Source organism: Harpia harpyja, chromosome 2 (genome assembly GCF_026419915.1).
Source record: "Harpia harpyja isolate bHarHar1 chromosome 2, bHarHar1 primary haplotype, whole genome shotgun sequence".
Classification (NCBI taxonomy): Eukaryota; Metazoa; Chordata; class Aves; order Accipitriformes; family Accipitridae; genus Harpia; species Harpia harpyja.
The window spans coordinates 423692-445886 of record NC_068941.1 but is presented as its reverse complement, the minus strand read 5'-3'; the positions used below and the strand labels follow the sequence as shown (position 1 = coordinate 445886).

Sequence of the window (22195 nt, the reverse complement as noted above, 5' to 3'; positions counted from 1 at the left end):
GCCCGGGCGGTGCGGGGGGTGCTCGGCGCTGCCGGGGCCGGGCACAGGTGCGGGGCCGCCGCCCGCTTATAAATACCCCGGTGGCGGCGGCGGGGATAGGCGTCCGGGTGTGTGTCCCCCCCCCCCCGCACCGGCTCCGTGGCCGGTCCCCCCCCGCCGGGGCTGCGCGGCGGAGCGGGATGCGGCGCGGCGCCCTCCCTCCCGCCGGCAGCATGAGCCCGTCCTTCCTCCTCCTCCTCCTCCTCCTCGCCCTGCCCGCCCGCGGCCGGCGGGAGCAGGTGCCCGGCGGGGCGCAGCCGGGGCCGGCGGGCCGCAACGCCCCTGTGCCTTCCTTCTCCTCCTCCTCCTCTTCCTCCTCGTCTTCCTCCTCCTCTTCCTCGGCGGCGGCGGCGGCGGCGGGGCCGACCCGCTTCCCGCGGAGCCGCCCGGGGCGGCGGCGGGGCCGGCTGTACTGCCGGGTGGGCATCGGCTTCCACCTCCAGCTGCACCCCGACGGCCGGGTGGACGGCGCCCACGACGCGAGCCCGCTCAGTGAGTGCCGGGGGGGGGTTGTTAGGGGGGAAGGGGAGGCCGGGGGGCGCCTGGCCGTGCCCCAGCGTGGGGGGCAGCGGGGCATTCCCCCCCCCCCCCCACGGTGCGGTCCCGGCGCCGCGGCATCCCCATCCCTGGGGGTGTTTCCTCTGGGGTGAGGGACCCCCTCGCTCGCCTGCCGCCTTCCCCTGGGGCGAGCTGCAGCCCGGGCAGCCTTGGGAAAGGTGAATTTTGGGGTGCTGCCTGCCCCGGGAGGCTGAGGCCGGGGGGGTGCTGGGGGTGCTGCGCCCTGCGGGCTCGGGTGGGACGCGGGGTCGGGTGGGATGCCGCCCCGGGGAGCAGAGCGAGGTCTGCCCTGCTCTCTTTGGGCAGTGCCACCCCGCGGGCTTCGCCCACCTTGAGGAAAGGAATCCACGGGGATCGATGTGAAGGTGCGAGGTTTGTGCTCCCGCCACAGCACCTCGTCGGGGTGCCCGGGGGGAGGATGCTGCACCGGGCTCTCCCTCGCGCCCTTTTCCCCGTCCTTTCCCCGCGTAACTTTTCCATCCTTCCTTCTGCATTCTCATTCTTCCAGCACAGCGATAGGATATATGCAGTTTAAAAATAGGACTGAGGCTGACGTTCCCCTGAGAGAAAGCTGTGCTAACTCATGGCTTATCCTTCGGGTCGGAGTTGCCGTGATATCCTGTTAGAGGGAATGAAACGGCAGGCGGGGATGAAAAATCGCTTAAAGAGCCTGAGGGCTGGGGCCTGAGGTGACCCTAGCAGCACGCGTGGCTTCAGCTGTCGGGCGTGCTCACCGAGCAACGGCCACATCTGGCCTGGACCGAAAAATTCGGGCCTTGGTCTGTGCTGTGGCCCCGTGAAGGACGGCAGCCTGCGGGCAGGGATGCTGGGAGGCCAGAAACCCTGCTTGGGGCTTCAAGGAGCACTGCAGGTGCACGGCCAGGAGGGGCTTAGGGGCTGCAAAGGGGACGGATGGGAAATCGGGGCGTCCACACCAGGGCTGTTGTGGGAGACGCGAGTTTGGAGAGGCTGTCTGCGCCGTGCCCCCCCCCCCCCCCCCCCCCCCCCGGACCCTGTCCCGCAGTGGCACGGCGGAGGGGCTGTCCCTTGTGAGACGTGCGCAGCCTTTGATGCCACAGCTGTCTCGCAGGGACTTGGATTATGTGAAGTTTCTTCTTCTTTAATCTGAGGTGTTCTTCCCGGAAAGGCGACAGTGGCACCAGCTCCGCACTTCGGAGCGGAGCCAGCCCTGGCTGGGAGCTGTGCTGATGGGGGGGGGGGCAGGCCGTGCCAAGGTGTTGCCCAGAGGAGCCGTCCCCCGTGGGGAAGAAGTCCTGCTTTTGGCAGGGAAACCGCAGCTTTGGCCCCTGGGAAACTGGGCTTGACCCAGGGCACCCCATCAACTGGGAGTATGTCTCCCAGCCAGCGTGGCCACCACCCCCAAAGGCCGGTAGGTTTTGGGGTGCCCTTGAGGACAGGGAGGGTGCTGGAGAGGGCACGTGCTTTGTTGCAGTGGGGCTGCATGGCTCCATGTCTCTGGCAGTCGCTAACACTGGGGCATGTGGGGTGAGGAGGGGTGGCCCACCAGCCCCCCCCAAAGTGCCCCCCAGGCTCTTGGTGCCGGGACTTGGGTGCCTCCGGGAGCTGTGCTTCCTCCTTAAAATAAACATGGGAAGTGGTGATCCGATCCCTTGGCCTCGGGGATTTAACAGAGGCTTCATGCTTGCTCTTGGCACGTTAATCCACGTGGCCCTTTGCTGGGGCCGGCCTCGTGGGCTCCTTCCTTGGGGGCCGGGGTCACCGAGACCCCCCCTGGGGCTACCCCAGGGCTGCAGCTGGGGGTAGCAATGCTTTTTTCCCAGGGTGTGAAGGGCACGTTGGGGACGCGGTGCTTAGCCTGGTTCCCTCGGCTAGTGGGGGTGTCGGGGGGGGGGGACACACGGATGCCCGACCCCAGCTGCCACCCTTCCTCTGCCCAGGGAGACACTGCGCTGTGTGGGGAAGCAAAACGTGTCAGTGCTGTTGCTGAAGGATGCTCGGAGGTTGAAGGTCTTCTGCAAGATGAGTTATAGGTCACGCACGCCCCGCCGGGGGCCAGAGCCCAATCCCGCTCAGAAAGTAACTCTTTGAGGGGAAAGTGCCTTGTTTTCTCACGGCTGGGCTGTGTAGCACCCCGCTCCCCGAGCCTTGCTGCGAGGAGGGGCCTAAGAAACCATTATTGGTACTTCTAGCCCCAAATGGCGTGTGTGACACCTTTATTTCCAGAGTCTGGTGTATATGGGAGGAGGATGGGCAAGCTGATCTCAGCAAGCTAGCTGTAGGCACAAGGAGCTTTTCCCACCCTTAAGAGGGATTTCCCCAGGGGTGACCTCGCTCTGTCGCAGCTGAGTCAGAAATTGTCCTCTGAAACGCAGCTTTTAAAAAGAAAAAAACCCAAACCAACCACCACCCTGTAGCCATCGTGGAGTCGATGCAGGTCCGTCTGCAGGGCAGAGGGACAGAGCGTGCAGCCAGGCAGATGAGGAGCAGGGTTGTGTGGAAAGGAAATGCAAACCTATGAGACTGATTTTTTTTTTTTTTTTTTTTCTTTGTCACACCAATGTGAAAAGAACTGTGATTTATTTTGGGATTTCTGTCATCCTAGGTATTTTGGAAATATTTGCTGTGTCTCAGGGGATTGTAGGAATACGAGGAGTTTTCAGCAACAAATTTTTAGCGATGTCAAAAAAAGGAAAACTCCATGCAAGTGTAAGTAAACCCCCCGCTTATCAGTATGTATTGTTTATTAAAGGCCTTGTGACAACTTCACGTGCACGTGGCAGCGATGCTCCCAGGCAGGGCCCCGGCGTGCCGAGCCCTTTCGGCTGCTGGGAGGGCTCCACACTGGGCGGCATCGGCACCGTGCAGACAGATAGGGGACAGGTGGAGCCTAAAATCCCAAAGCCCGTATCCCTACTTACTGCATTTAACCAAGAAAAGTGCCTTTTTTTTTTTTTTTTTTTTTTTGCAGTTGGGTGTTTGCATCAAAAGGACTTGTTCTTTGAGCATTGCCGGTTTATTTTTAGCAACTTCTGCAGCAGATCATGCAGACGGTTTTAGCCAAATGTCTCCCAGAGAGCGGCATGCGTGGCGCCGGGAGCCGATGCGCTTGCGGGGAAAGGGCTGCAGCCCTGGCATTTTGGCTGGGTTCGCCCGTGGGGGAGAGACGTCCCCCGGTGAGAGTGTGTGGCTGCACGCAGGGCTTCGGGCAGGTGAGGTCCAGCCCGTGTGGGAGCGTTGCAGCTAGAGCGGGAAAATCCCAGTAACTCTTGTTTCTGCAGGCTGTTTTCCTGAAGGTTGAGGTCTCCTGCAGGTCTAATTGTGCTTTTTCCAGGATTTTTGCATTGAATGAATCCTGTAAGTTGATTTCACTTCTTTTTTCAACTTCAAGATGCTGCTTTCTAAGTTTTTCCTGTTAGTTCTAGGGATCTTTTAAACAAATGAAAGTAACTACCATGCTTACATGAAAGTCATCATCTTTTAAAGGTGTGTGTAAGTGCAACACCCAAAGAAGGGCATTTTTAAGGCAACATCTTGGACGACCTGTCGCCCAAGTTTGTTCCCAGGGAGCCTGTTCAGGGCTGATAGCCTGGAAGAGGGAAAAGCCAGTTGCCTGCCCTGCGGTTATGAGCCAAACCTCACGGTCGCAAAGCGGATGTTACTGATGTGCTTAAGCTGCCCGAGCCCGCAGATTGCCTTCAAGTGAGATTTATGAACTCGCCTCTCTCCCTTGAGTCTTACTGGAGTGTTGCTCCTGAAACCTAATGATGCTTAAAGGGTGAGCACATGGTTGCTTATTTTAGGAAACAAAGTAGGAGCAGAAATAGCGTCTAGGGGAAACGGGGAATGGCTGCATGGAGGAGAACACAAGGGAAGTAGACGGGGCAGGAGACAGGCAGAGCAGGAGGAGAGCAGTGGGAAGGTAAAGGATGCAGAGGAGAGAGAAGCAGGCAGCGCATGATCCCTGGACCTTCCAGAGCTTCCCCTCCCTCACAGCATACAATGGGCCCCTTATCCGAGCTGAAGCCTTGATTTATGCCCTGGTGCAGGCAGAAATTAAATCAAACCTCATCGGTGTATGGTTAATTGTCGGCACACAAAGGGCAGAGCCGGAGAGGGACCTCAATTAGGCGGGTCAGAGCGGGGGGTGAGGACACACGATGCCCTGCTTGGATGAAAGCCGCAAATTTGTAGAAACTTGACCCAAATGTCTAAAGATTGCTGGGCTAAATAATGCTGATAATGCAAACCCGGCATCTGTTGTTCTTTCCTGCCTTGGCAGGATAAAGTTATTCCATGGCCTAATGAGTTTTGAGCAGTACAAAGCGCGTCCTGCGCCCGTCACTCAGGGCAGCGCTTTGATATGGGAGTCACGCCGTTGACTTTGTGCTGAACCGCAGATAAAAGTCATTCCTGCAGGGATTCGGGCTCCTTCGAAACTGGCTCTCAGGGCCCAGCTTTATCCCAGCTCAGTGCTTTGCAGCAGCCCTCCTCTTTTTTTTTTTTTTTTTTTTTTTTTTTTTTTTTTTTTGATGGCAACTTAATTAAATTACCAAGCGGTTCATTTTTAGAGGCACCAGCTTCAGAAAATGACAGCAATCCCAGCAATTATCAGTTGCACGCACAGATGGCTTTTTCCTCGTTGATAAATCCTCGGTCCCCAGTTTGTACATTTTTAGCGTGAAACGGGCAGGAGGGGGTTTGGTGTCAGTCTCGGCAGGGACCGGCACGAACTCGAGAGAACAGCCTTGCTCTCAGGGGGCCTAGGTAATTTTCCTTTCTCGGGAGTTGTTCTGACTCGACCGAATGCCGTGGTCCTCACTGGGGCAAATCTCTGTCGAATTGGATTTTGGAATTTAATTGACTTCAGGATTGCTCTTTGTGATTGTCTGTGGAGCTGCTGCAGAGCAAATCCGACGGCCAGCCAGCATACCGTGGCCGTGCTGCCTGCCCTGTGCTGGGAAAAATGCCTTTTCCCTGGCTGAAACGGTGCGGTTGCTGAGCTGAGAGGTTGGGAGGTGGGGAAGCCTGTCAGAGTGACGGCGAAGCAGCAGCTGATGGGCTTCTGAGGGTGGTTTGTCATCTGGGGGCGAGGGCTTCCCTCCGCATGCGCTGGCTGCGGGTGCAGCCCATGACATCCCTCCCCGTCCAGAGCTGGGACCCCCCCCGCCCACTTCCCCAAATCCCACTTTGGAATGGATGCTACTCTGACTCTTTGGGAGCAGTTCCCCCAAAACTGCTTTAAGCAGGAACTTTTCCTGTGATGTTCCAGACGGGAAGCTGGGCACCCCTCTTAATGCCACCTCCCTTTGCGGGGTGGCATTGCCCCCAAAACATTGGGCCAGGCTGGAAATGCAGATTTGGCTTACGCACAAGCAAAGCAGCGGCGAGCTTACCCGTCTGCACAGGAATACGTATGAGCAGGGGCACGAGCATCTTCTCCTGTTCACAGCAGCGCTCGCAAAGCCCGCTGGATCCGATTTCAGTATCGGATCCTCGGCCACGGCCAGCCTCTATGCTTGGGACAGGGCAGCCGACTTGGCATCTCCTACACCAAGAAAGCCTGCTCTTGCCGTTTGCCCAGATCCCACTGGGAAACGCAGGGCCTGTTTCAGAGCCTTTTGTGCTGAGCATCGAGGATGTATAAAAGACAGGGAAAGCAAAAATGAGTCATCAAGGTGACGTTTCTTTCAAGCGAAGAGCAAAAGGAGACTTAATTCAAAGTGCTATGAGGAAAAAAAACGCATGGCAGGCTGGGGACTCTGTCACTTGTATTGTAACACGCAACTTCGCTGGTTAAATTAGGAGTTTAAAAATGATCTGAGCCAGTTGGGCCTTCTCTGTGGTTATAAAGCACTGCTTGGGGGTTTTGTCTTGTTCTCTGTTGCTGGGGGTTTCAAAGCTTGAGAGCTCAGCATCCCTTTCACGTCAATAGTTTTGAAGCGTTGCTTTGCAATCAGGCTGCGGTGCCCCAGGCACGGCTGGAGAAGCTGTCAGGGCACCAGGTACCATACCCGCGTGGCAAAGGATTTCAGAGGGGCTGCCGGAGGCTGCAGCCAGGTGTCCCAGGGCTGTGGGTACATAGCTGGGGCATTGCCGTTCTATTTTTGTATTTCTGCATGCTTTTTTTTTTTTTTTTTTCCTCCTCCCCCTTGACAGCAACAAGGAACTGTTATGGGCAGCGTTCAGCCTGTCCTCTCGGGCAATGGGAAGCCTTTCGCCCCGGCCATCTGGGAGGCAGCGCGGCCCCCCTGTTTGTAAGAGGCGATGCTCTTGGGCTGCACGTAATTTCTTCAGGTTATCAAGGGACAAAATGCCCTGAGTTCGTTTAAGACGAAGAAGAAGGAAAAAGAAAAAAAACCCCAACCAATACAATCAAAGCCATGTTCAGTGAAGCAATGAAAATCTGCATGCAAATTGCCTTTCCAGATTATTAAGTGATGATTCAGTGCCTGAGCGCGGGGTGTGAGGGTGGGAACGGAGATGGAGCGGGGGGCTCAAACCCAGGGTCCTTGATGGGGCTGCAGCACGGCGGGTATGGAGCCGTGTCCTCCCTCCTGTCAGTGGGAAGGGCAGGAGGAGAGCTGGGGCGGGAGGGAAGGGTGCTGCTGGGGCAGGCCAAGCCTGTTTTTTTCCACGAAACTCCAAAATTGGGTGGCAAGCAGCTACTGAAAGTATCTGTGTTGGGGGTTTTCCAAATTGCTGGGTGCCTGGTGGCCTCGGAGTGGGTTTCCCAGGTGCCCCACGTTGCTGCTCGCCCCTTTGGACCCGGTTTGGGGAGACTTAGAAACCCAGCAAGCGTCACGGGGCAGGGGACGGGTAAAACCAGCCCTTTGCTAACGGTGCCCCCGGCTCTGTCCCCGCAGGCCCGGTTCACGGCGGACTGCCAGTTTCGGGAGCGATTCCAGGAGAACAGCTACAACACCTACGCCTCGGCCGTCCACCGCAGCCCGCGCTCGGGCCGGCAGTGGTACGTGGCACTCAACAAGCGGGGCAAAGCCAAGCGGGGCTGCAGCCCCCGTGCCCGGCCCCAGCACGTCTCCACGCATTTCCTCCCCCGCTTTCGGCAGCCGCAGCCCCCCGAGCTTGCCTTCACCGTCACCCTCCCTGAAAAGAAGCCGCCGCCGCCGCCAAAACCGAAGGTCGCCCCATCCCCGCCTCGGAACAACCCCGGCCCCATCAAGTACCGGCTGAAGTTTCGCTTCGGGTAGTGTGCCGTGGCGGGGATGCTGGCGTGGGAGAGAGCGGGCGCCTGGGCGGCTTTTTGGGGGTGAACTCGTGGGAGACCTGAGTCCCCCCCTCCCCGTCTCCCCTGACGGATGTGGCGAGGCTCCAGGTAGCTGTGTTGGGCTCGGGGTCTTCTCTTCGCCCTGCAAACCGGACAGCGTCCTTGGAGGCGTGCGCTGGGACGACACAACTTGGGCTTTCCAAAGAGTATTCCTGTGGTGAACGGAAAACACTTGATGGACCTCGGGTTAATTTTCTGTGGTTGAAACAAGCAGAAAGGTACCTCTACGGCGAACATGTTTTCTTAACTTATTTTCACTAGTGACTCTTTTGACAATCATTTTCATGCAAGAGAGATGTTCAAAGCCAACCTATTAAGTGCTTTTTTTTTTCCTTTTTGTTTTTTTTGCATCTCCTTTTTGCTGCACTTTTTTCCTCTGACCATACCTCAGACACCGTGTATCCAGGTCTGCCCCTTCCCTTTCTCTTAAAAACCAGCTCCTCCCTTCCACAACAAAACAACAAGATCAAGCCCAACAAATTCATTCATCTTGCCTGTGGTGCAAGGGGGTCTTAAAACTCTTTGTTGGCAATAATACATAGAGATATATATTTTTTTTTTTTTTTAAGGGTTGCAGGCTTGGGGAGGGCGGCTGTTTGCAGCCCCGCTCCTGGTGGTCTCTCCTGTTCTTCCCTGGACAGCTGGAGGAGTGAGTCTCCTCCCGTCCATCAAAGTATGGCTTCGACGTCTGTGTTTAAAATACCTCTGCCCCAGCCCCGTGGCATTCCTGCTCGCACGGGGAGGGAGCCAGGCCGAGACCCCTCCGAGCCTCTGCTCCCTGGGGACGGGGATGCGCTTGGCCTCTGACTGCCCTGGTTTCTTCCGACAGTTTGCGCTGCTGATTTATTTTATCATTCACAATATGCTTATAGAGCGGGGGGAAAGGGTTTTATTTTATAGCGAGTGTGGCGATGTGGCAATAAATGCTGTTACAGCTACTTGTACCTTTGGAAGTGTTTTTTCCCCACCCAGGTTGCCCTATGGCCCCGACTGTCGATTTATTTCTCTCTTGTGGTGTTATCTATGGAGTAGTTGTGCGTAGGAGTTTTTAATCGGCGTTTAGCTGTGTTGCGTACGTACAGAAAATGGTAGCATTGAACCTCACCAGTTAAGCCTTAATAGGAGCCCAGGCGGGCTCGTGTTAGCAAAACCTCTCCTGACCTGAGCCCTGCTGGTGTCGAGCAGCAATAAGGAGGGCAGACGGCACTGCCGAGCCTCTTCTCCAAATCTGATCATGGTACAAATGGCTATTTCCATTGAAATCGTGGTTCTTCGCCCATCAGCCTTCTGGGCAGCCCCAGGCTGGATGCATCCGCTCCGCGCGGCAGCAAATGCTTTTGCACAAGGGTGCGGGCTCCATGTGTGGGGATGGATGGGGACGCTGGAATAAAATATAATCGTGCTTCATTTTATAACCTGGATGTGTAATCTCTTGCTTGTCTGTTGTCCGTGCGTTTTTTTTTCTTTTCTTCCCCTGAAGGAGAAAAATCAGTGTTGCTAAATCAGTTGCTACGCATGGTTTTGTCAGAGGGTTTGGCCGGTGTGGTATCGGCGGCAGGGCGGAGAGGAGCAAAATAGGTGCACGTGCTGCCTTTGTATGCCATGCTCTGCATACTGCGTGCCAAGACAAACCTTCAGATGGCTTCTCTTCGGCGGTCGTTTGGGCCGGAGTCACAGCAGGGGACTGCAAGCCAAAAACGGGTGTGTTGTGCACCCCGGCCATTTCCAGCGAGACAGCCTGACCACGAATTTACAAAATCCAAGTGACGCTGCTTATGTGCCATTCAGCAGCCAGGCACAATTAGGTGCAATTAATGCTCAGTGAAGCATGGGGCCACCTAAATGAACTAATTGACTGAAGACATTTGCAGGAGCTGCGTAGGAGGGTGCCGTCCTCAGCCGTAGCCCCGGGGTGGGTGCCTGGAGCTCCCCGAGCAGGTGAGAGAGGAGCAAATGGGTCGGTCCCTTGCTGCCACTGCTTTCCCTCAGAGGGGAAAAGGTATTTTTTTGGTCTTCCTTTAAGGAAAATTCTTGTCGGTAACTAGCCTGTAAGACAAAAAAAATGCCTTGATCTGTGTGTTTCTGGGCAAAAACTGATCCCGAACTGAGCTGTGATGGCAGGATCCAGCGTTTGCCATAGCAACTACTGGGAAGCGCTGCTTGCTCTGTTGCGGTTGCTGGGAGGGACCGGAGAGTGGGGGGCCGTGGTTCAAGCACATCACCCTTGGGACTCACCCGAGGAAGGAGGGGTGCTGCTGGTGGTCTGGTGTCCGTCCGTGTGTGTCCCCCCCCCCCCCCAGCTAGCCCTCCTGCAGCCCCTGTGCCTGCAGGGGATGAGCACCGCCGTTGCCTTGTGCTCGTGGGTCTGGTTGAACTCTGTTTCTCCTGACACCCCTCTCTGTTCCCACCGAGGAGAAAAGGAGCATTCATCGCATTTCAGAGCTGTCGGGTGAAATTTGGCTGAGGAAGCAGCTCGGGCATCTCCCCCCCACGCCGGGGGCTGGTGAAACCTGCGCTCTCCTACCCGGGCTGGGTGAGGACTGGGGCGGGCTGAGGGAGGGCAGGTGCTTTCCTCCCTCGCACCCCATTTCCCAAGGGATGTGGGGGCTGCCGCTCTGCACGTCAAGGGCTGCTGCTGAAACGCGGACGTTTCACTTGGGGTTTCTGGCAGCCAGGAGCAGCCCCGCAGTATGCAGCTAAAGGGTGCTATCAGGCACGGCAAGCTGCGGGGGGGAGGCTGGTGCTTTCGTATTACAGTACTTATTAAAATGTAGTCATGCTATTGCAACGAAGAGGACTGCGCCACGTCAGACAGCGTCCCGCCAGCAACCTCAGCAGAGAGCCTAATGAAAGTTAATCTAAGTGGCCTGGACTCACAAACCCTTCCTGTTCCTTTCTGGCTACTCTCCTGCATGAAAATTAAGTAGGTTTACTTATGGGGAGGTGACTGAAGGCATTTAAACAAATGGGGAAACACCTCTGGTAAATTTAGAAATAGTCTGTGGACAACTTGAGAGACTTTTATGGAATAAAGGTAACTTTTCCAGTGTGTTTTGTTTCTTGGATTTCAAAAGTAGTTTTGGTCTTGGCTTACTTTTATTTACAGTTGTTGATTGCTTTTAAACCTTTCTGGCTACTGCCTCTGCAAGCGGAGCGAAGGCCATGTTGCACTGGCCAACTGCTCCCTGAGCAGGACGAGCAGCCCAAGACCTGCAGCAGAAGCCCAGAGCCTGCTGCGGTCCTGCTGAGGCAAGGGGGAGCCTCCCTGCCATTCAGCAGGCGGGGATTTACTGGGAGAAAGCATACGAGACCAAAACGCTGCTTTTCCTCTTTCCTGCTTGTTGGCGGCACTTAGTCTTCCGTGCTGGTGGGAGTATTGCACCTGCGGAATCAACTGGAGCAAGAGTACGCTTGGTATTGTGACTTGAAGGAGGGAAAATTGCTGTGATGGTGCAGGAGAAGAAGGGCTCCAGCTTTGCAGTTCCGACTGACGTCAACTATCCTGTGAGCTGCTCCTGTTTCCTCAGAGTGGATTTATCGTCTTGGCTTCAACAGCAACAGCACTAATTGCTGGACTCTTAAACAGATTTTTGTACTTATTTTACATAAAAGCCCTTCATATTGCCTTTAAATCTTGTTGTGCACAGAGGAAAAACTTTCTGGGAAAATCCAGGGCGGGGGGGCTTTCCTACTTCTCTTTTTTGGGTGCTGAGGGCAGTGGGCCGTGCTGGGGAAGGGGTTCTGCGTTTGGGGACCGTGGGAAGGTTATGGCTGCTGGAAGCGAGCAGGGAGGAGTGTTGTGTGTCAGCAGGATGAGTGGCCTTCGGTGAGGGACGAGCAGGCTCTCGGGCAATTTTAATCAGGGAGCAGGCCGAGAGCAGGGCTGGTACGAGCCTGGCGGTGGGTGGCATCCAGGGAGCCAGGACGTATGAAGATAACACGGCTGTATGAAATGAACCACCCTAGGACATCAGCATGATGCATGCGAACTCTTTGTCAGCTACGCTAAAAATGGCATGATTGCACCATGTGGACCAATATATAAAATTTGTCCTTTTTTTTCTCTCCCATTTGCTTTCTGAGTCATCTTTTCCTGCAGGCTTTGCAGATATAAAAAGTCTCAGATGTTGATGAGGCGAAGTACCGCATGGGGAGAGACGTGGAGCCTCTGGAAGCTCAGCTCGAAGCACGACGTTAGCAAGTGTTGGAATAAACGTGAAGTCTCCCGGGAGCAGGCGACTTCCTTTTTGCTCTGCAAAGCTGGTGTTCTACCCCAGTCAGCTCGCTTCGCCAGAAGCTGCCCCGGGCAGGCCAGGCTGGTGGCTGCCATGGGCTGCGCTGTTGGCGTGTTCACCTCCGAGGGAGTAACTCCAGACTGAACTTCTCACCCAATGGGGAAAACATTGCCTTAAACCCTGCATACGTTGAGAGGCTGGGGGTTGGCATGGTGTGTCATTTTTTGGTTTGTGGTTTTTTTTTTTTTTTCTTCTACCGTCTCTGACTTACTGCTGTGGTGCTGGGGAGAAACAGCTGGAAACGAAACAAATGAAGGGGATTCCCAAATTCCTTTCCGAACAACTGCCGCCTTCGAAGGAGGCACAAATCCACGTGGAGCTGAGGAAGGGGCCACAGGGAGCACGGTGGGGTGCACCGAGCTGCCGGCCGTGCCCCAGCTCTCCGTTCTTGGTTGCATTTGTTAAACTTCTGAAATGAAGAAGAGCCCCCACGTTCCCCCCCCCCCCCCATCACACCGTGTTTCTAACCTCTGCAGACATCCCTGCAGAGGTACATCGTTTTCCAAATGCCCAGAAATGTTTGCGTGGGTCCTACGCTCCCGCACCGCAGCATGTCGCAGCTCAGGGGCCTTCGGCCCACGGATGCGGGTGCAGGAGCTGCCGGGCCATCGGCTGCAGATGCACTGTGCCGTCCCCTGCCTTCCCACAGAGCCCCGTTACGGCTCCGTTTCCACTTCTCCTGTGGGACAGCCAAAAAAACCCGCACGGGAACAGTGGCCAAAAATGAGGCAACCAGGTCTTCCAAAATCAGCGCTATCGGGCACAGAGCGCTGGGCCTGTGGCCGTCTCCAGCGCAGGCTGCAGGTGCTGGCGTTAACGGGGCGGGGGGGGGGGGGGGGGGAACCGGCGGTGCAGGGCACGTTGTTGTTTTTGCCCACTTGGGTTTGCTTTCGCAGGTGCGGCGGCTGCAGCTGCGCGGGGCGGCCCCCCCCCCCCCCCCAAATAATAATCCCCAAAGCAACCGAATAAACCCCAAAAGCAAAGAGCCGAGCAGCACCCCTCCTCCCGCAAACCCGGGGGTGGGGGGGTGGGGGTTTGTTCCCGGGTCCGCGCCGCCGCCGCGCGCCCCGGGGTCCCGCGCGCGCTGATTGGGCGGGAGGGGCCGGCACGTGCCGCCGCGGCCGTTGCGCCGTCGCTCGCGCCGCCGCCTCGCCGTTGCTACAGACGCGGGAGGGCGGCATGGCGGCGGCCGATCCACCCCCCCCCGCCGTTCCGCACCTACGAGGAGTACCTAGGGTCGCAGGTGACGGCGCGGGACCTGCGCTATCTGGAGGTCAGTGGGAGGCGGGACGCGGCCCCGCGGGCCCCGGCCTCCGTCGGTGAGGGCTGGTCGGGGTAGGTAGGCCGCCCCGGTGCGGCCGCGGTGGGGGAGGCCCTCTCTGTGGGCCTCGGGCCTGTGTTCTGTGAGGTACCAGCCTCGGTGGGAGGGGGCTGGGTGGCCGCGGTGGCAGGTCAATACTGAGCTGGTGAGGGGAGTCGGGGGCGTTTTTAGCTTGTGAAGCTTTTGGAGTCCGTTAGGTGCAAGGGTCTCATCAGGAAAACCCACGTTCTCTGGGCGTGAGCCGTCCTGCTGCTCCCCGTGCGAACTTTCCCCATAGGGGGGAGGTGGTACAGACAAACCCCCCGAAACTAGGCTGAAGTCCGTCAGCAGCGGGGTGGCTGTGAGGCAGGGGCAGGGGCACGCCAGTGGTGGTTGTGCCTTGGTTGGCCTGAGAAGTGCGGCGGGGAAGCCGAAACAGGGGTCTGCTCACAAGCGCGCTTCAAAGCGCGGGTCTGGAGCAGAAAGCCTTTCATGTGAGCAGCTGTTTGTTTTGTAGCGTTTGCTGTTGATATCCACCCAGAGAAACAAAATGTGGCAACAAACACCCCCTCTGTCTAGAGGTGTAAGATGAGATGAAGACAGCGGGGCTGGCTTTGATGTGCAAAGGCAGCTTCAAGCTAGTGCTGGCCCGGTGCATAACCAAAACTGCAAGAAGATCTTGTCCAGTGCTTACGAAGCATGGTGTTTAGGCTGAATCGTTCCAAGGGATGTGTCCGGTCAGACAGGTTGCATCACGGCGATGTTCAGAGGGTGCCAACTGCTGAAATTTTGACCTCTAAAAAGCGTAGTGCACATTGCTCGGTGCGAAACACTTTGGGGAAAGTTGCAAAACGTTTTCTGTCTCACACTTAGAAGGCAGGCGGTGTGGAAAATGGTTGCCGTTGCTTACAGGTTTTCCCTCAGAAAGCAGTTACCTATCCCCGCTTGGCTTTAAGGAAGGGGGACCGAGTCTGGCAGCCTGCCTGCAGCCTGGGAAGAGCTGGTGGGGGCACCCGGCCGGGGCTGCAGAGGCAGGGGGTGTTTCCTGGGGTGTTTTGCCTGTCGGGGCTTATCAGGTGCTGCGGCTTGGGCTGCAGGAAATAGCTCGCCCCCAGCTCGGCCGCCTCCCGCCCCAGCGCTCAGCTGGTCGGTGTTACTCTCCCGCGGGGATGTTAGTTTAAACTCGGGAATGCGTTTCCAGCTGGAGGTACGAAAGAGGAGAGGGCACGTCCTCTCCTGGGGCCTAGGAGCGGTGCAGGCGGAGGAGGGGGGCCGAGAAACTGCCGGGCTTCGGCTGCTGAGATTTGCTTGCCGCTGCCTGGGATGGCCGTGGTGGCACGGACCCCCCCGAGCAGCCCCAGCCCCGCCGGTGAGCTGGCGCTCGCAGCTCCCGCATCGTGGCCGTGCTTGTCCGTCCCTCTTAGACTTGAGCGAGGCAGAGCCCGCCGGTCTCTGCAGCCCCGCCGGATGAGCGGCTCCCTCCCGGCTGCCCGGCACGGCCGGTGTCAGGCGGGCGTTACGCAGACCGCCTCCCCGCTCCTGGCTGACGTTCTCCGCTCGCTGAGCCCCGCCGGCTCCCGCTAGCGCCGCCCTGCCCGTGTCCCGCCGCCGCCGCCGGGAGCACCAACCCCCGGGCACCGGCAGCCGCGGCTGGGAGCGGAGATGCGACTCGGCGGGCTGCGGGAGAGCGGCCGGGCCGGGCCGGGGCCGAACGGGGCCCGCCGGGGCCGAACCGGCCGGGGCAGCCCCGGACCCGCGGGAGTGCCGCGGTCGCCCGCCACGCCGCCAGGTGGCGCCCTCCGCCCGCGGCGGCTGCCGGTGCCCGGGGCTTGGGGGGGGGGGGGGTGCGCGTCCCCGGTGTGCCGGCGGTAACCGGGCTCCCTGTCCGTCTTTTCCTTCCCGCAGAGCGAAGAGGTGGGGCGGCAGCTGGTGGAGCTGGGCTTCCGCGGCTCCGGGAACGTGCTGCGGCGGGAGGAGTTCGAGGCCCGGGCGGCAGCGGCCGCGGGGCTGACGGCGGCGGCCCCCCAGAAGTAAGTGCTGGCCCGCCCGCGGCCCTCGGGCGCACCTCGCTAGGCACCTGCCCTGCAGCTTGCGGGAGCGGGGACCATGTCTGCACCACTGCCTGGCAGCCTCCGCTGATTTCCTTTCCCTGGTCAAACAGGCGTTGTAACACCAGCGACCCGTCCCCAAAAGCTGAGCCCTGGCTGTCGGGGCTGCTTCATGACTTGAGGCGTGTTTGTTTGCGTGTCTGTGGGCGCTGTTCTTGTCACCCTTCCCCTAGGCTCAAATACCAGCGTAAGAGAAATGAGGCAATGGTGTTTCTTAGGTGGTAGATGTGCTAGAGACACCTAAATACTGCCACTTGGTTACAAAACAATGCACTTCAGTACCTCGATCGTCCTTTCAAAGTTGCAGCCAAGAAATGTCCGTTTTCTAACACTTCACGCTTCTGGGATTGATGGTTACAAGACAGGGAAGGTATTGATGGAACAGGGGTGGCATATGAGAAGGGAAAATATCCTTTCTTTGCTGATCAGCTGTTAGGCTTCGAGGACCGAGTTTATTGAGTAAGGTAGTCTAGAGTTCCTTTCCTGTCTACAGCAATGGGTAAGCTGGTCTTGGCTCCTTGTGAGTGTTCCCCTGGGTCAGGGAGACTGGGATTGCTGTTGGAGTGCTCTCTTTACATAGGGTAGCTGAAGCAAGTCACGCAAAGGTGTATAACTAGCACTTGGGAAGACATTTAAATGGCTCAGGCTGGATGAGGGTCTCTGGATCCTGTTACAAGGCGTCTGCTCTTTTATGTGGAGTATTTTACTTCCATTTCCAAAAGCCTTTGTGGGGAGAGCTGATTTACTCTCCAAAAGTCTCTGACAAAGGAAGTTCAAGCAGTGCATATGCAATTTTTTTTTTTTTAGGCTTTTGTTTTGTTTTGACTTCTGCCATCTCATACTCGTTACAGCGTGTATTGCTACAGCATGCGTTTTCCACGAAAACTCATGTTGCGTTGGGAACTCAGTGCTTTGCAGTAAAGCTTTATTGTATCTTGTGCCTGGTCCCCCCTGCCTTTTTATTTTTGCACCTTCTCCGCTCTGTTTAACCAGCCTGCAAATCTTAAAAAATATTTAGCTGTTTACTCTTCTTTGCCTCTTGAGAAAAAATAAATGAACAACCCCTGTAAATAGTGAACTTTTTTTGGGTGCCTTCCTACAAGAAGCTAAATAACATTACTACAATACTTATTTTGTCAACGTGGTTGGTGAATAGTAGAGCCGCTGAGCAGTCTTATTCTCCTGTGGTGCTTTTCCCTTTTCATGCTATAGTGAAATGAGCATTTAATAATTTAACAGCATGTATCAAATGCCTTTTGTAGCATTTGTGGGCCAAGAAGGTGTGCTGTGTCGTTAAGCTATTGCCATACTTCATGCACGATCCTGTATCAAACTTCTATTCCAGGCAGAAGGTGACTTTTTTTTTTTATTTAAAGAATTAAGTGTTCATGTCATTATATGGAGAAATTAATTTTGGAAAAGCAAAGGCTTAATTATTTGAATGAAGACAAAAAGGATTGGTTTTTTTCGTACTTGTTTAGACTTGTAACATTCTGTGGTTTATGCCCAGTTGTACTCTGCAGCCAGATGAAGCTGATTGTGACAGTGCTGATGACATCAAGAGAGTAAAAACTGAACTCAAATGGCTGACCGGTTGGTCTTGTAATGTTCTTCTACAGTATGTTTCTAAAGCACTGATCATTATTAATTACTCTTCTAGTGATTCTGTGTGTGGAGATGAGTGAAAATGAACTAAAGGCACAGCTCTCGGTGCAGTTGTGTCTCTCCTTGATGTCTTGAGTGGGTGTTTTGTCCTACTGTTCTTTTATGTTTGGTTATTCTTTGTTTAGTTTCCCATTAGTTTGTAGGTAGAGATGTCAGGGTTGACTCACAGGGTTAAGTGGCCTATTTTAACAGTGTTTGGTTGAGCAGATTATCCGAAAGTCTGCGTCAGGAGTTGTGGCTGTCAGGGCTTCCGAACTGTCTGCTTGCAGAAATCTATCTGTGGTTTTCTCTGAGCAGAAAAAAAAAATTCCTCGAGTTGGACTTGGCTGCACAGGTCTCAGCAACTGTCACTGTTAATTCTGACTGCCCAGATTATTTTTGCATGTGAGAGCAAACTCCTTAGGTACGTGTCTCCAGGATTTCTGCTTTGATGCTCCTCTCCATCCCCTACCTACTGCCATGACGCTGCTCTCCTGTACAAAGAGGTTGACAGGGCTATTTCCCATCCACAATAATCTCGTCCATGAAAGAAAAACAGCGTGAGTTTTTCAAGTCTAAGATGGGATATATGGCTTGGGAGGTTGATACAGTGAGGGGTTATGTGGATCAAAACACAGAGGAGGTAGCTCTTAAGTAACCTTCTGTGCTCTCTTTGGGAAACAAACTTGTGTTTAATGGTTTTGGAAATACCTGCGAGTGGTTGATACTCGTCATAGCAATGGGGTTCCCACAGCCACAGTGCTTCCCGTGTGCCTCACTGATATCACCACACTAAGCCATAAGAAACAGTGTACACCACTGGTATTGCACAAGAACAGCTTCAAGCTCCAGTTGCTAAAAAGTACTAAAATAAGCCAACAGCCATAGTAGATATTGCCTCTGCTGCATTTCGGCTCCATGGTGCGCCACTCGGTATTATGCATAGCTGCTGTGTTTGCTGTAGGCTTCCATAATTCCCATTTTATCTTTAGGGTTAGTCTGTCAGCGTTCAGAAACATTTAATTTACATAGGCTGTATTAGTTAGCAAGCTTTTACTGCTGTGCCTTTTGTGGCATCACAGAACAATCACAGAAACCTGTAATTTATTGGAGATGTAAAGCCTGATGCAAAGCTTAGTAACAGGGAAGTGTCCTCTTAGCCACAACTTCCAAGCATGGTTCCTGTGGAGTAGCAACAAAGCAGCAAGACAGAATTGAGTAGATGATTTAAAGCGTAGTAAAAGGTGAGCACAAAGAAGGTGGTCACTCTTAGGATGCTTTTCTGTTTTTGTAGTTGTTGCTTAAATGAAATGGTCAGGGTTTGCTCAAGAACTAAGTAGTCTTCTTCCTGTGTACGAAGGCGCGCTTGACTAATATTTGAAAAATTAGCTTCAGAGTAGCTACATATTACACTATACTGCAAAGCTGCTTCTGATCAGAGGGGCTGGTATTTTCCCTCAAATGTCTAGAAAGGTCGTGGGGTGTTCCTCTGAATCCTTACCTCCTCTGCCTTCTGAATGCCTCTGCCTTAGTTAAATAGCATTATCAGTTAAGGCACGTACTTGGTAGGATTGGTACGACTTCCTTAACAAATGGTAAAAATAAGTTGAGTACATGTTGCAGGAAATGAATTTGGGTGGGCTGGAGGCAGTGCATTTATTCCCTCTCTTTGTGAATCAGTCTTAAACTTTTCTGGTCTTAGTGTCACATGTGAAGTCAAGTGAAAATTGATAGGGGAAAGTAAATACAAGTAAGATTAGTTCCTTTAAAATACTTTGTGCTTTTCCACAAAAAAGGGGCACCATCAGAGACTTGGGTTTGGGCTTTTTTTTTTTTTTTTGGTAAGAACAAAGAAACGGGGTAATAAAAAACAGTGAACCGCAGACTTAGAGAGGCAGATAGAAGCACGACATGCCATCTGTTCTTTGCGACAAGGATGTATGTGTTTCTTTGGGATCTGAAATGAAGGGACTTGAGCCCAGGGTTGTTTTTTATTTTCTTTCACGGAAGCAAATTGGAAATAAAGATTTTTTTGTTTTTTTTCTTTTTGTGTTAGGTCATCTTTAAATGAGTGCAAGATCGTTTATTTTTTCACGTTGTCCAGAGTGACACAGGTGGAAAAATCTCAAGTTCCTCAAAAGTGTCTTGTAACTTGCATAGCATTTATGTTTAAGAAGAGCTGTGTTTTTTCAGCTGAGCATGCACAGAATAAATAAAATTCTGGTTGACATCAGGACAGGAAACAACTTACTGTCAGTTGTCTCAACTGGAAATACAGTATTGCCTTATGATGCTGTCAGCTCCTCTTCCGATCGAACATTCTGAGGCAGCAGCATTTCATAACTGTGTGTGTATTTCGAAGCCTGGATCCAGGATGCGTAGACTTCCTGACTTCTATACGGTGCCTATACCAGTGTTTTACTGTGGGATTGCTGTGGCCTCTGCTTACCAGGGAACTACACTACTTTCACATGGATTTTAAGTGACTTCTGAATGGCACATGAGTATTCCCTACCCACAAGATTTAGTACTAAGCAATACTGATAAATCTGTAAATCACTTCCATTTCAACTCCTGCTCTACCGATGACCACGTTGAACAGGTGTCTTTGCTACTGCTGCCGTCACTGGCGTGGGTTCTGTAGCTACGGCTTGTCTCTGCCCCTTGCAGAGGGAATTGCTGAAGCCTGCAGTCAAAGGAGCAGTGGCTGAAACGGAGAGGGTGTTTAGGATAGGGATCTAGTCTCTCTGTGCTTCAGGTCTTTAGTGTTTTACCTAATGTAACCAGGAGAGGCCTCTCTCCACTTAAGATTCACAGCCCTTGAGCTCTCGTCTGACTGCTTAGTGATACGAATAGACGGTGATAAGGGGGGAAAAAAAAAAACACCAAACCCCAAACAAGTGGAACCGTCCTTGTTAAGGCTTTCCTTTGGAGGAAGGGCTGCTACTTCCATTCAGAGTATCAGGGCTGTATCACTCGCAGGTCCTAGAAATGCTGTGTAGCTGCCTCTGTGCTGGGATATGTACAGCTGCGTGCTGGGAAATGCAAGAATAATGTCCAGCTACAAGCTGCTCTGGAATGGAGTGCTGGATCGTTGTCCCCCGAAATCGGTCCATTTCATGTGTAAAATAGCCGTTGGCTTTTTTTTTTTTTTTTTTTTTTGGCCTAGGAGGATCATGAGGGTAACTAGTTAGCCCATCAGTCAGCACTGGTGCCTGAGAAGGGGAGGGTGTACGGCATCGCTCTCAGGGCCGCTTTTCTGTGGCTTAAGACACCAGCACTGGCCTTTGGAGCAGGGACAGGAACCCAGAAATATTTCTCCTGTGCAAATGTGGGTGGGAGCGGAACAGCAAATGGCAAAGCTGGGCTTTGCTCCCGGATGGTAGAAAACCTGGATTTAAGTTTCATCAGCCAGAGGAGATAATGAAACCCTGGTGCCAGCCATCCTGGGAGCACGTGTTAAGTCATTGTCAGATGTTCCCATCTTCTCTTTTATCTTTTGCATAACATGATTCGGGAGGTACCTTACAGGTTGCCCCTTTATCAGAGAAAGCAGAAAATGAAGCAGAAGGGGGAGCTCCTTTCATTTCTGCAAACTCTAGCCTTGAGGCAGTTGCAGAGCAGTTTGCTTTCAGATGTTCTGTGAGTGTCCTACCAAACACAGTTAACTGTAACCTGTCTCTCTTTGGCACCCTATCCTTTTGTGCTACTCCTCCTCTGATCCTTTACGCAGGAGGTGTGGGCTCAGAAACACCTCTGTCTACTGGATGTGTTTTTATGCGTACGAAAGTTTCTCTTAGAAAAGCCATCAGGTCTAGTTAAAATGTATTCCTTTTGCAAACCCTGTGGACAAGAGGTATTTTGGTACATGGGTTGATAGTATGTCTTTGGCTGTCTTCTCTTTCTTTAACCTGCTTTTAAGCAGGCTGCTAAAACAAAACATTAAAAGCGAGGGATGGAATGTTGTGCTTTTTTTTTTTTTAAGTATTGCTTTGGATTTTGGTATAGCAAGTGATCCCACTGAAATACAATGCAAAGAATTAAACTTCAGGCATCTGCACTTAATGGTAGCCTAATTCTTTTAATTTATTTCAGTGATTGGAGATGCAGGAAGTGCCAAATCCCAAAGCAATTATATGTCTAATGTTAAGTGCAACATCTTTAAAACAAAATCTTTGGTTGGAGGTTTTCACATGTGCGTGCGCATGGTCTAAAGACTTTTCTTGTGTACAGAAAGAAAGAAGGAAATATGCCGGAAGCAGATCTTCATTCAATATCTAGGATTTTAATTTGCAGTCCGATTCTTCCTTCAAATCTTCTCTGTGGTTCTTGTGCTGGAGTGGCTCTGTACACACTGCAGGCCTCACGGACTCTGCTGTGACTGCAAGGAAAACTCTCAGCAGTTGAATGGTAAGATATGGGTTGAAATTTCTTTGAGGGTATTTTCTTTGTATGAATCAAGATGTGGCTGAGGAGTAGTACATGGATGCTGCTTCAGGGGGAGGATGCTGGAAGGGATGAATCTGTTCATTCTTGAGGAAGTCTAGGAAGTGACCTTCTCTTAATACACCTAAGGATCTTGGAGGAAAGCGGCATGACTTTAGTCCCTTCCTTTCCCATTTTAGCTCATAAATTACTTCTGACTTTGGCATGGACTATACCTTCACTGAGGAAAGAAGGGGGAAAGGTACAGTCTGTATTAGCAAGCGTGTCAAACTGCTTCAGTGGAAGGATGTGGGTAGTGTGTGATGCTCTCAGTTTGCTGGGTGGGCCAGTGTCTTACAGCCAAGGGTGAATCGAGGGATAGCTGTTTTAAACACTCGTGGCTTTTTAGGTAGCATTAAAAATAGGGAGTGAACCTACTCATTACTAAGCTTGGAATGCTGAAAGGCGCTGAAGGCAGCTGGGCGCCCGGTTTCCCGTGAACTGACCTGCTCACTTCCTCTGAGGCTTTGAAGAACCAAGTCCTTGTGCATGTGGTAGA

The 22195-nt window shown here is 53.6% G+C and overlaps 2 protein-coding genes across 2 annotated transcripts in view; both read left to right on the top strand.

Moving 5' to 3' along the window:
- Positions 1-190: 190 nt before the first annotated feature.
- FGF5 (fibroblast growth factor 5) lies at positions 191-9261 on the top strand. Its single transcript, XM_052811475.1, has 3 exons — positions 191-531; positions 3182-3285; positions 7443-9261. The coding sequence occupies exons 1-3, from the start codon at positions 213-215 to the stop codon at positions 7785-7787; spliced, it is 768 nt and encodes a 255-aa protein (XP_052667435.1). The 5' UTR covers positions 191-212; the 3' UTR covers positions 7788-9261.
- A 3414-nt stretch (positions 9262-12675) lies between these two features.
- The window catches only part of CFAP299 (cilia and flagella associated protein 299), a 230785-nt gene continuing 221265 nt past the window's right edge, over positions 12676-22195 (top strand). Inside the window, 4 exon segments of the mRNA XM_052811426.1 lie at positions 12676-12963; positions 13324-13368; positions 13370-13432; positions 15365-15489. Coding sequence (XP_052667386.1) covers positions 12676-12963; positions 13324-13368; positions 13370-13432; positions 15365-15489 — 521 coding nt within the window.